The sequence below is a fragment of the Benincasa hispida genome, chromosome 12 (genome assembly GCF_009727055.1).
Source record: "Benincasa hispida cultivar B227 chromosome 12, ASM972705v1, whole genome shotgun sequence".
Taxonomy (NCBI): Eukaryota; Viridiplantae; Streptophyta; class Magnoliopsida; order Cucurbitales; family Cucurbitaceae; genus Benincasa; species Benincasa hispida.
In genome coordinates this window covers 14,524,760-14,539,411 of record NC_052360.1, presented here as the reverse complement: position 1 = coordinate 14,539,411, position 14,652 = coordinate 14,524,760, and the positions used below count along the sequence as shown (strand labels likewise).

The following is a 14,652-nucleotide window of genomic DNA, read 5'->3' as shown; positions in this document are numbered from 1 at the left end:
CCCGTCTTGTGGCACATCAACGCATGCCCCATGCGTTCGTCTGGTCGCACCCATGGACAATTACATAGCAACCTTTGCGCCCATCGTTTAGCTCATGTGCCCCTCTTGTGGTATATCAACGCATAACCCATGCGTTCGTCTGGTTGCGCCCATAAACTCCAACGCAACCTTGTCCTAATACCTTGTGCGCCTGCCTGTAGGATCCAATGCCCACGCAGCACTTGCACTTACGACTTCAATATGTGTTGCATGGTCTAATGCTTCTTAGCGCGTCCTTGCGCTAATTCAGCCTCCAACGCATACGCTCAACATCATCGTCAAGCCCTTAAAGCTGCTTGTTTGTTCAACCCAAGCAGCTGCCTGCTTGTTCAAGATTCCAGATTTAACTTTCAATTTTAATAACTAATTTTTCAGGCCTTTTCTCAAGAAATTTCCTTCTACAAATATTCTCTAAAATGTCTTAGCAAGCTTAAATTAAAATTTCAGCTCAGAATTTCTCATGGTTGAGCTGAAATCCTTAGATCATTAAGACTGGCCCAACTTAATCAAGAATTCGACCTTCAGCCGAATTCTTCATTCTCTAGCTCGATTCCGCTAGAATATCCTTCTAGCATTTCAACCTCAGCAACTAGACATACTCAGGGTTTGAATAGCTCTGAAATTACTCCATTTGCATGAGCGAATTTCTCCAACCCTCTCTTTGAAATCGAGTTTCCCTTTTAAACTAGCAGCTGTATGTTCTCCTTTTAACATCAAGTTGCCACCTAATCCTTAAAGGATAATATCAAACCTGAGTACGACAACTGACTTCGCTAATCAATCACTAAGATGATCCTTCCCTCTTGGTTATCGACGCAAGCGTCAGCTCCCAAGCCAACGCTTGCAACCACATGACCGCATACCTCCTCCACAATGCATCGCCCAATCTTGTTAACGCATAGCTCACTTAAAGGCTATTGCGTCCCCCCTTTTGGTCGCATACTCCTAAGCGAATGCATTTTCTAGCCCATGCATAGCTTAGTCTTATCATATCAAGCAAGCATTAGGCCTTCCTCATTTCATAGCATAACTTTAGCGTGCATCGAGTTTCAACGCCTTACACACATTGCATACTCCATCGTCTAGCGCCCAGCGCCAATCGTCTAGCACCCAACGTCTATCGTCTAGCGCTTGTCGTGCAACTCATCGTCTAGTGTTGATGCTGATCGTGCAGTGCCAATTCCTCGTCGCTTAACGCTATTGTCCAATGCATAGCGCTATCGCTTAGCGCGACCCTTTGTATCGTCTAGAGTTGCACTTTACTGCACGATTGCCTACCGCATCTCTTAACTCCACGCATTTGCTACACGATTGCCTACCTCATCGCATAGCGCCGGTCGTTTGCTAGACGATTACATACCTCATCGTATAGCGCCACTTATTTACTACACGATCAACCAGCGTGCGCATCTCCAATGCCTAGTGCCCAAATACCCTCGCAAGCCCCTTGGCTGCCACAAGCCTTATCAACGCATCATGTCTTTCAACTCATGCGTTCATCCTTAGTACCAATGCATAGTTTATCCTTGCCTTCAACACTTAGCCTCTACAAGCCTTGGTTGCTACACACGCAACCTCATGCGTCCACACTTCTCCATCAACGCATGCCTACACTTTGCTTCCATACTTAGCCAATTTTTACTTGTTATATTATCTAAAACTCACCCTTAACTAAGTATTTGTAACACTTAGAATTTTCTTCCTCCCTCTTCTTACTTTCTTTACCTCCTTTCATAATTTTACTTAACACGTTTGTTACTCACTTATATAGGAAAATGGAGTACGGAGTTTACATAGAGCTACCTTAAACATAATTTAATTGGTTAAAACATATGAACTTAAGTAATAAATTAGAAGTTTGAATCTCTTAATAGGTTAGATATGCGAATTCCTTCCCTACCTCCATAATATGTTTGCTTACTTAGTATCCTATCATTAAATATATTTGGTCAAAACTACAAATTTTGATTAAAAAAAAAAAGCTCTAATATCATTTTTCTTTAAAATTCTATCAATTTTATTAGAACACTTTCTTTCACAAATTTTCAGAAGAGAAGTTGTGAGATGGTAGAAAATTGGCCACCTTATTCAATTTGTTTTGTAGCCTCTTATGTTGTCTGAAAATTAAACTATGAAAGTGGTCTCATACTTTATTCAGCAATATCTAAGCATTGACATCAAAGTGGAAGCTATAAGATTTGGAATTAATGATTATATTAAATAACCTAACTTTGGTTTATAACAAAGTGGTATTCTTGAAAAATAAAAATAAAAAAATTAATAACTAACACATTTGGACATAGTGTTTATACTATCGACCTCAAGATCATAAGTTCGATTCCCCACCTCACACTTTAATTACAATATCTTTTCAAAATAATAATAATAATAATAAAATTATTGTAGAGGATGAAATTTAATTAATTATAATTTTTTAAAATCAATTAATAGAAATTAGTACTAAAAGCAGCAAATAAATACTTAATGAAAAATCAAGGTGGCAAAGTGTAAATTTAGAGATTTAAGGACTAAATTGAAACCAATCTTAAAATCTCAAAGATGACAACATTTTGAAATATAAAGATTAAATTGAAATCAAAAGTAAAATTTACGAACTAAATATATAAAATTTTAAAATTTAGAGGCTAAATAGAAAATTAAACTCACAAATCTATGGAAAGAAAAAAAAAAAAAAGAATTTTCCGTCAATTCATTTATTTATTTATTCCTTGTAAAGTGAACTGCCCCGCCCATGGTTCCAGAGCTCAAAACCTTCAACTTATTATTATTTCATCTTGGTTTGGTAGTTGGTTGAATGAAAAGCAATTCTTCACGAACTTTCAAACTTCCTCATGCTTTGCTTTGGATTTCCCGCTCTCATCACGTTTTTCCCTTTTCTCCACTCCTTTTCATGCACAATTTTCCACCGACTATACTTTTCATCCAATGATTTTCTTAAATTATAGTGTAATTGATTTAAAGTTTAAAACTACTAAAAACAATTATTTTTAAGTATAATAAAATGTCATTGGTTATCAATGAATCATGAATCGATTAAGATACATATCAATCAATGATCGATAAATTGTAATAGACATTTATTAAACACCGATAGATATCTACTACATTTTATCATTGATAGATAGTGAAAATTACTATATTTGTTATAAGTTTATACATTTTCTTTTATTTGAAAATAGTCCTAAATTATATCCCAAAATTTTATTATTTATATTAATTAATTTAATTTACAATAATAAATTGTAATGAATTGATCATATATTGTGGATTTTTCTAAAAAAAGTTTGATGTCAAAATAAACCTATCATAACTAGATAATTAAAATACGTCAACTAAATATGGTTACAAATTTTAAATTATTACATACTATATTTACGGACTAAAAATGGTTACAAGTTTAAAAATAGAAAAATTAAATTGTTAAGTTTACAAAGGTTTGGAGATTAAGTTTAGAGATACTATGGATGAAAAATATTTTTTTAACCTTTTGAAAATTTATTCACAAAATTGTGATAAAAGTAATATATGTTTTCGATAATTATTCAACTTCAATTACTGATCTTAAAAGAATAGAATAGTGAAAGGACACATTAAGATTTTTTTACTCGAATTAATTTTAGCATAATTTAATTGGTTAAGACATTTGATCTTACGCAATAGATTAGAGATCTGAATTTCTTAACAAGTTAGATATTTTTTTAAAAAAAAAATTAAAATTACAAGGTTTTTTAAATCTGAAGTGTCATTTGAGTGTAATGTGATAGAAATTTCTATCAAAATGGATGTTTTTCCATTTTCATACTAAATTATAAAAATAACTTTTAAACTGCCCCTAAGGTCCAAACTACTTTTTTTTTTTTTTTTGATAATTTCCTCGCGGTAAAGTCCAGAATTTTCAGTTGAATACAACAAATCCAAATATGAAAAGAGAATGAATAGCTTTACATTTATCATGGATAGAAATTGATTAAGGACGTATTTGGATTGACATAAGAAAAAGTATTTTTCGAAAAAATCATTTTTATTTAAACTCTTTTGATAAACATAGTTTCAAACATACTTTAACAGGATTTCAAATGCAATTTTAAGTAATTGTCAAATATTTCAACTTTTTTTTTAAAAAAAATAACTTATTTTTAAAATTAAATAAACTAAACACCCCTAAATTATTCCATATAAGAGAAGGTGGATTTTTTAAAATAATTAAGAAAAAACAAAATTTTGATTATTAAAATCGGGACAGAGATCTGAATTCCCTCTCTCTATCTAGAATTTTGGTGTATGGAATAATACTCTTAAAAAATTATTATGGCAACACAAAGCACTTAGCTAACATTGGAGAACATATAAGCACAATAGTGCTTCAAATGTATTACGTCTCACGAAAGGTTCAATCTTCATATCTCTATATTTGTTGTACTAAAAGGGAACATAATATTACTTACAACATCAATTAATTATTTAATTTATTATCACCCGATTACGTGTATAATTTTTTTAGTAGAATAGATGAAATTTAAACGTTTCACCTTAAAAGAGATAGGAGCGTTTGGGGGTAAGAGTGAAGTTGTTTAATTGTAGAGTCTACAGTATAAGAAGTTAACAAGTCTTGAATGGAATATTTTTAATCGTTAAGCTCCATAATGGGTTTAAGAACTTTTTGAACCAAACGTGGAGTGAAATTTCACTTTCTCAACTCTTGCTCCTTGAGCTAAACATGTTCTAGATGTCTTATTCACTTATCTATACTCATGCCGACCACTATATGTATCTAATGTCACCATTTATGTAATGTCATAATTTATAATTAAGAGGATTAGGTGTATTGTTAATTTATTTATGCTCACGTCAACCATTATATATACCTAATGTATAAATGTCATCCTTACCATTAATTCAACTTGTTAATTAGTAAATTTCCAAGATCATTCTTTAAACTTTCTCATATACATTTTAAGAGCCTAACTAATTAGTTTTCTTTTAGACAATTTAAAGTATAATTCAACTCGTTAAAGGATATGTTCTCGACGAAAAGATTAGAGTTTGAATCGTTCTGCTTCTAATATGTTTTATCAAAAATAAAAAAATAAAAAAGAAAGAATGGTAGTAGCTTGTTTCATTCTTTGAATAAATAAAATAATTTTACTAATTTGAGTGTAACTTCTTATTTATTATAGGTTTTAAAACTCTATCTTTGATCAAAAGAGCCTAATTCAATCTAAGAAGAAATTTTATTCGTATACTTCCATGTGGGAAAAAAAGCTCTCACATTTTAGTGGAGAGAGAGAGAATCTCTCCTAAAAATAGGGAGTGGGACCCACAGTGGCCAATGAAATGAATCAAAGTTGAACCGTCAACCCCAAGGAATGTTGACCGCTGAAAAATCTCTGAAAAACTGCTCTTACACTTTCTTCTCTGTCTTCAACTTTCCCAACTTTCTTCTTCTTCATTCCTTTATCGCAATCGCCACTTGAAGTTCTCTGCAACAACTCCACCGCCAATCACAATCTCCAAACCTTTTTCACAATGCAGAAGAGTTCCTCAACATCTTCCTTAGGTCCAGGTGGCCTCGACCTTTCTCAAGCCTTCTTCAAGCCAATCCGCGACGCCTCTCCCCCATCGACTTCAAAGCGCAACACCAAAATCTCCGTCATCGGCACCGGAAACGTTGGCATGGCCATCGCTCAAACCATCCTTACTCAAGATCTGGTCGACGAACTCGTCCTCGTCGACGCCAAGCCCGACAAACTCCGCGGCGAAATGCTCGATCTCCAACACGCTGCCGCTTTCCTTCCCCGCACCAAAATCAGCGCCTCCACCGATTACTCCATTACCGCTGGATCCGATCTATGTATTATTACTGCTGGTGCTCGCCAGATCGCCGGTGAATCTAGGTTGAATCTGCTGCAGAGGAACGTTGCTCTGTTTCAGAAGATCGTGCCGCCGCTGGTTCAGTTCTCTCCCGAGACGATTCTTCTGATCGTTTCAAATCCGGTGGATGTTTTAACTTATGTTGCTTGGAAGCTCTCTGGTTTTCCTTCAAATCGAGTGATTGGATCGGGAACGAATCTGGATTCGTCTAGGTTCAGGTTTCTTATCGCTGATCATCTCGACGTCAATGCTCAGGATGTTCAGGTCAGTTTTCCGATTGATATTTCTCCTGCGTTCTTCAATTGATCAGTGCTTTTTTTGGTAATTTGGTGTTTGTTGAAGAAATTTCCCTTTTGATTTAATTGTTTTTGGTTGATTGGTATCAAATGTGCTGATTATTTTTGGGAAAATTTGTGGAAAAGAACATCTCAAATAACTATTAGATAGAAAAAAAAAAAAAATCAAAACCAAATCTGTTAGACACGAAATTAAAAATGTTATTAAACACTTTTTAAAGTCCATAAATTTATGAAGTAACCTACAAATTTAGACTGCTTTTGATAATCATTTTTATTTTTTAAAATTAAGTATATTTTCTTTCATTTTTTAAGAGTATAAGAGTTGTATTAAATTTTTTTTTTAAAAAAAACTGTTTTTTTAATTTTTAAAATTTGACTTAGTTTTTTTATAATATTATTAAAAAATAGATAATAAAACATTAAATTTAAAAATGAAAATGTGTTTATAGGTTTAATTTTAAAAAATAAAAAATCAGATGGGTACCAAATGCTGCCTTAGAAATTTATAATATAATCTAACAAGTTCAAAGAATAAACTTGTAATTAAACTAAAAAAATTGTGTTTAAATTATAAATTTGATCTCTATGATTGAAGGAAGTTAGAATTTAGTTATAACTAAAATTTTGTATTTATGGTTTATAAAATTCTAGGAGGGGTTTATCAAACCCTAGGACCATTTATGAGATTTTATGAAATTAGGTGGACAAATTTTAACCTTTACAAAAGGAGTAGATTCTAACATTCTCCTAACCATTGGAACCAAATTTGTAATTTAATCAAAATAAATAACCAATGTTCCACCTAATATTTCTTCACCAATATTCACCTCTATCAAACTTATTAAAAGCAAAACAAAGATAAATGAAAAAAAAAATCTATTTTAGGTTTAAATACTACTTTGGTACGTGTGATTTTAACTTTGATTCATTTTTATACTTGTACTTTTAAGATGTTCATTTTGGACCTTATATTTTAAATTTTTGTTCATTTTGGTTCTTGAACTTTTGAAAAGTGGTCATTTTGAACCTTTAAAAATGAAGTAAAAGTGAAAATGATGGGATAAAAATGGTCACTTCTTAAAAGTATAAGGACCTGAATGAACATTTTGAAAGTATAGAAACCAAATTAAACTAAAGTTAAAAGTATAAGAACCAAAAGGAATATTTTGAAAGTATATAATAAAAATGAACTCAAACCAAACATATAGAAACTAAAGTAGTATTTAGGGGTGACAATTCAAACCGCAAAAATCGAACTGAACTGAATTGAAAACTTAGTGAAATCGAAAAATATGGTTCGGTCCTGTTTGAAAAAATTTTGAAACCGAATTAATTTGGTTTGGTTCGGTTTCAATTTTGAAAATCAAATTTTAAATCGAAGTGAAAGAGTAAATCGAATTTAAAATCGAATCATTTTTAATTTAAAAAATAAAACCAAATTGAACCGAACCGTTTTTTAATTAAAAAGATGTAACATAGATTTTTTTAAAATACCAAACCGGCTCGATTCGGTTCGATTTGAACCAATAAATTCATTTGATTTGATTTGATTTTAATATTAGAAAATTCGGTTTGATTCGGTTTGACTATTAAACTGAATAAAATAGAATCGTTTCAACCCATTAGTATTTAAACATTCAAATTTTGAATGTTGGTGGACAGAAATTAGAAAAAGGAAAAAGAAAAACCGCGTTTTGAGAATTCAGTTACCAAAATGAAGAAATAAATTCACCCAAGTATAATTCAAACCATAATCTAGGTGCTTAAATTATGCATCAAACCATAGATGAATTTGTAGAAAATAGCATTGATATTTAAATCATGAAGCTAAAAAATAGAGGATTGGATTATATATGTGTTTGAAGGCATACATAGTGGGAGAGCACGGCGACAGTTCAGTAGCATTATGGTCAAGCATAAGTGTAGGCGGAGTGCCAATACTAAGCTTTCTAAAGAATCAACAAATCGCCTACGAGAAAGAAACATTAGAGAAAATTCACAAAGAGGTCATTGGCGGGGCTTATGAAGTCATAAGCCTTAAGGGCTACACATCATGGGCAATCGGCTATTCCGTGGCGAGCTTGGCTCGGTCACTCCTTCGAGACCAACGGAGGATCCACCCCGTCTCTGTCCTTGCAAAAGGGTTGTATGGTATTGACGGTGGCGACCTGTTCCTCAGCCTGCCTGCGCAGCTCGGGAGGGGTGGAGTATTGGGGATCACCAATGTGCATCTAACTGAGGAGGAGTCGAGACGGTTGAGGGACTCGGCCAACACCATCTTGCAGGTGCAAACCGAGTTGGGGATCTGAAAATTTTGCACCAACAATTTATATCCATGGATGATATGGATGCTTTTGATGTTGTTTTGATGGTGTTTGTGTTTCTTTTGAGGTTGGATGAAGAGTAAAGAGCTAACTTTGATAAGGGTGAGATTGATAATGTTTTGTTCTATTACCCTTTAGAATGATATATATTAACTATAATCACACAATGTATAACATATAATGATGCCCGATTAAGGCACTACATCGATCCATGGACAAATTTCCCTAAACTTACGAAATTTAATAAGAATTTAAACTTCATGTCGTTTTTATGAAATCGCATCAATCGTTTCTGTCTTATATTAAACTCTTACTTCTTTTTTTTAACATGCATTCTTGGCCTATTGATAATTTTGCATGTCTATAATTTCCTTCCATCTCTTGGTTGGGTGTTCAATTCTTAAAATGGACACTTTTATTTTTTTTTTTCTTTTATATTTATTTCCATCTTTCATATTTTATTTATTAATTTTATATTTACCAAAAAAAATGCTATATTTATATTTTATTTTAGTTTTGAATTTTAAAATTCTCAATTATTTAGATTTATATATTATTTTAATTTTCAATATGTATGTATTTTAGTCCCTAAACTTATCTAAAAGTAACAATTTAATTCCTAAACTTTGGATTGTAAAAATTTAGTCTCTCAACTTTCAATTTTGTGAAAATTTAATCCTTAAATTTTATAATGCAATAATTTAGTCATTGTACTTTAAAATTTGTAACAATCTAGTCCTTATTTTAAATATTAGTGTTAAGATTTAACAAATTCTCTTGCATAAACAAACCAATAAATTAATTAGAGATTCAATATTTTCATAAAATATAAAATATCCATCATAAAATAATAAAAGTTGACATATAATTTTGATAAATTTACTTACGTTAGGGACTAAATTATTACATACTAAAGTTTAAGGACTAAATAATTACAAAATTAAAAATATAAGGACTAAATCGTTACAAACCAAAGTTTATGGACTAAATTGTTACTTTCATAAAAGTTTAGGGAACCTTTATTTTTTTATATTTCAAATTTCAATTCTCAAGGTACTTTTATTTATTATTTGTTTTTTATATTTTATTTATTTTCTTTATGTATACTAACTTTTCTATATTTAACTTTTGAATATTAAATTTTGCAATATGCATGTTTATATATTATCTTAATTTTAATATTTTAGTATATCAGTAATCGAGGAGACTTTTATAATATATATAAATTTTGCCGACTAAAGCATTCATTATCTTAACTTTAATATTTGACAACAATGACATTTACATAATAACATAATTAAGTTAGATTTGACTTGACATCATTTAAGACAAATGACTCGATTAAAAGTGACGGTGACAATCAAATTTGGGCAACATATAAAGAATATGATGCAATTTGTTATTATATTTAGTTTTCATCGGGTCTTACTTGTATTAGATGACATAAACTTTTGATGATATCTTTTTCAATATTTAAAGTATGATATATCTTCTCTTTTTATATTATATTGTTAAAAAAAAAAAAGCAAAAAAAAAAAAAACAGTTTCTGTTTTTTTCTTTTAAAAAAACAGAAAACAAGAATAATTATCAAATATATTCTTGTTTCTTGTTCTGAAAAAAGAAGAAATGGGAAACTAAAAACAGAAAATGGGAAACAAAAAGTAGGAAACGAAAACATTATCAAAGAGACTCTTAATTGCTTGTTTTGAAGGACTGTCAGGATCTACTTAATTTTGAATAAATTTATTCTAACATCACCTGAATGTCACGTTATCCACCCTATATTTTTCCAACATTCAATTTAAATTCTTGGATACAAATTATTTGGGATAACTTTAATGTTAGCTTTAACCAGCTTTTACCATTACCAAACACAAATGATTAGTCTAAAATCGAACTAAATTACCATAAATATTTGCCAGCTTTATTGCAATCCATATCAAATCTATTTTGCATCTGGAACTCCACTCACAAATATATTAATATTTCAATATTCTTATTCTTCCACCAAAACTCATATTAGAGTTCAAAGTAGAAACTAAAAATTCGAGAATAATCAATAAAATTGATTGGATTGATTTTGAAGAGTATATATATGAGTTGATTCGTTCAGTTTACATAAAAATTCTCAATTTTAATTAGTCCAAAATAGTAGATTTTAATTTGGTTTCGGTTGTTTGAATTAGTACTAGTAAACAATACGTGTTGTACACTGAAATGTTAAAATTTTAATTTAAAGTTTAAAATAGTGTATAATTATTTGTAAAATTTTTATTCATGTAGTCTATACATATTATTTAAACTTTGTTTTTATGATTATCAAGTATTAAAAGCTGGTATCAATAATATATTTTTCGTTATACAATATGAATTTAGACACAATTACAGAAAATTTAATTTTAAAGCAAAACATATCTAAAAATTGAAATTATACATGTCATTTTTTTAATACAATTGAAAGTATACTTTTTATTACCCCTCCATATTTTACCATTTTCACGTTTCCATTAATATCAGATTCATAACTATTGAATCTAATTAAATATTTTTGTTTGTTTTTCTTTATGCTCGTTTTTCATCCGTTGGATGCCCTAACCGCTCTTCATCGTCTTGAAAATCAGTGAGTTTTTTTCAGAAAATATAGATCCGATTTTTCTATTCTTATTGTTTTTCCTCATTGTCATCCATACTCTTCAAAGCAAAACAGGCATCCTAATCGACAATTCTATTCTTTTCTCTAGTGAGTACATGCTTGAGTTGGGAAGTTATGTTAACCTTGAGAAAAAAACCAATATACGTAATTTAGCACCAAGATCACGTCGAATTTTGTTTTTTTAGACTGTGAACCTTTCCACGGCACAATAACGATTGACATTTAGTTCTAACACATTCGACCACAAATAATAGTATTTCTAAAATTCTTTTTCACCAATCTCAAATTAGTTAAGATTTAATTTACAACTGGAATTGAAACTCAATAGCAATGAAACTGACTAAAGTGGGTGTAGATTGTCTATGGACAAAAAAATGTTCTTCCAAATTGCATTTTCATCTAAACAATATTTAAAAAAAAATTATTATATTTTCTTCTTACATCAAAGGTATTTATAGAAGTTCGTGTAACGATGTAACACGAACATTATAATAACGAATAAAAGAGAAAATGGGTATTAACCTTTCTGAGCTCAAATAACTTTCATCATCGTATCAATTTACATCATTATATTCTTTACATTTGGTAGGCAAATATCACGTTAGATGACTCAAACCTATATATATTTTTTTTTAATCAATAAAACTCCAAAATTTTTATATGCGAATCAATTTATTTTCTCAGTTAGAATGTCCCTTAAAAATTGTTAATTCATCAATTCTAATCATCAATTCTATTAGTTTGAGATTTGAAGAAGTGTGCAAAAAGTGACACATAGATGAATTTCAAACGTAACATTAATAAATGGTTTCACACTATGTTTTTTTAAACATAACATGCATGGGATCGTAAATGAATATAATCTAAGGCGTTTAATTTGCTTCAATTATTATCTTATAATTTTTTAATTGATACAACCAAAATTTAGACATTTAAATCGATATTTTTTTTCCAAATTTAATGAACTTAAGCTATATATAGAAGTTTTATAATAAGATTCTACAAGATTCCTCTTCAATGATTGATCTAATGGTAATGGTCTTCCACTAAAATCTTTTATGGGTCTCAAGCCTTTGTTAATAGTATCAATTCTTCTTAAAATATAGTTTAGTTTCTTCATGTGAATATATAAAAACATTAATATATAATTAAAAACTCTCTGCCTTTAGCCATCTCCTTCTATAAAAGGTGTATATAATAAGCTTCGTCTCATTCTTCATTTGAAATAGACTTAATTCCCACATTCATAGTTAAAACCAAACATAATAGAGAGAGATTAAAAGATGGGTTATTCAGAAGCTTATTTTTCTCATTTCCAATTCTTCCTCTCCTTCAATCTTCTCTTCTTTACACTTTCCACAACCACATGCACAAGTTTTTCTCTTCAAAACCCCAAATTTCAACAGCCACAGCTACCAAAATTACCAAAATTATCTATTATTCTTCCTCCTCCCACATCTCCTTCTTCCCCCAATGAAAAATGTCCTAAAGATGCCATTAAGATTGGCCTTTGTGCCAAATTGCTCAACAATGATTTGCTCAAAGTCATTCTTGGCCAACCACCTGTTGCTCCTTGTTGCTCTCTCATTCAAGGCATTGCTGATCTTGAAGCTGGAATTTTCCTTTGCACTGCCATTAAAGCAAGTGTGTTGGGCATTGACCTTACCCAAATACCAATTTCACTTACTTTGTTCCTTAATAATTGTGGTACGAAAGTTCCACCAGATTTCCAATGCCCTTGAATTAGATTTTTTTCCCCTTATGTGTTGTGTGTTTTAAGTTTAATTTCTTATGTTAATTTTGTTGTCTTTATGTTTTGTTTGCTAACAATTTAGCAAACATTATTTATTGTGTGGTGTAACTCATGTCAAAATAAAGTTGATTTATATGTTGTTTTATACATCATTTGTATCTCAATATCCATCAAGATTATTCACTTTTAGGAAACTTCTTTGGTATAATTAAAGGAAGTGGGTAGGGGTCAAATTTCCTTTAAACGAGAGTGAGTCGAAAATGAGGGCATTCGTTCATCCTTCCATTCAAAAGCGCCAACATAATTGGCTACGACAAACGTGAACCATTTCTTTCTTTTCTTACTTCCAAACAAAGTTTGAATGTTGTCTAATCAAATCCCAAGTCTACCCGGGGTGGAATTTTTCATTGTCGGCCTAAAGGACGAGAGTTGGGGAGCTTAACCCATCTATTTAGCTTTTGAGATTAAGGATAATTTAATATGGCATTGAAGTAGGAAGCTCTGTGTATAATACCATTTCTTCTCTATAATTGATATTGATTTCTAGTTTTTTGAATTAAAAAAAAAAAAAAGACCACAAATGTAGAAGAGTGTTTAATATTGATATTTTAATGTGTAACCTATGAATTTAAGCTAGCTTGAGTGATATTACATGTAGTATTGATAAAGTCTATGGATCATAAAATATGTCATATTTTCTATCTTTAAATTAATATGAACTTCTAACCTTCCTCTGCATGTTGCTGAACTCAAATAATAAAAAATAGAGACAAATTTAAATTTTTGCATCATGAAGTTTAATTATATCAGTATAGTCCTCGATTTGAAATTTGAACAATATAATTAAGTTCCAAACATTTAGAAAATACTCCATTTAAGACTCTCACAACTTATACTCTGAACTTTTTTTATAAATAAAACAAAACCAATTTAAATAATAAGTGAAAAAAGGATTATCCAATCCAGATTGTCACAATTCATACACGTTATTACAACAAAATCAATAACAAGGAATAAAACAAACAATAAAGCTGGTAGAAAAAATACCTACATTTGGGGGTAGTCTGAATTTTTTCAAGTTATTGTTTTTCTTAATCAAACGACATTGAAGATTCATAAAATCCAATAGGACCCATTTTATTTGTATCTATTCTAAATTTTATTCTCTCTACCAAAGATTTACGTAGATTGTGTATAATAATAATAATAATCTATAGAATATATCAAAGGGGTTATAGGGAGAAGCTTTTATTTTAATCATTCTAACTATTGCATTAGTGGCAAATTGGACAATTTTAAAATTTGTTAAATAAAAACTCAAAAGCAAATTGAAAAGTCTTATTTATTCCATTGATATTATTACATTTAAGGAGAAATTTAAATGTTACGTTTCTTGAGAAACTCCTTGAAAATGAAACAAATCATCAAAGTCTACTAAACATCTTAGAATAAGAATGTTACGTTTCCACAACATCCCTATACTCTCCACATCCCCATATTCTCCTCTCTCAATTCTTGAACGTCTCCTATCTTTTTCTATATAAACATATATTTTCTTCTTGTCCAATATTAAAATGCAAAGGCTCATGATGCTACTCACAATGAAGAAGAATGAAAAGATTGGATTTTGAAGTTGGCTTGGTAGATTTTATGTGTGCGATAAAAATACATGGGTGGCTTGGGCAAAAATG

The 14,652-nt window shown here is 30.4% G+C and overlaps 1 protein-coding gene across 1 annotated transcript; it reads left to right on the top strand.

The window, feature by feature from the left end:
- Positions 1–5,411: 5,411 nt before the first annotated feature.
- On the top strand, positions 5,412–8,831 carry LOC120092617 (L-lactate dehydrogenase A). Its single transcript, XM_039050759.1, has 2 exons — positions 5,412–6,195; positions 8,096–8,831. The coding sequence occupies exons 1-2, from the start codon at positions 5,587–5,589 to the stop codon at positions 8,537–8,539; spliced, it is 1,053 nt and encodes a 350-aa protein (XP_038906687.1). The 5' UTR covers positions 5,412–5,586; the 3' UTR covers positions 8,540–8,831.
- The last annotated feature ends 5,821 nt before the right edge of the window (positions 8,832–14,652 follow it).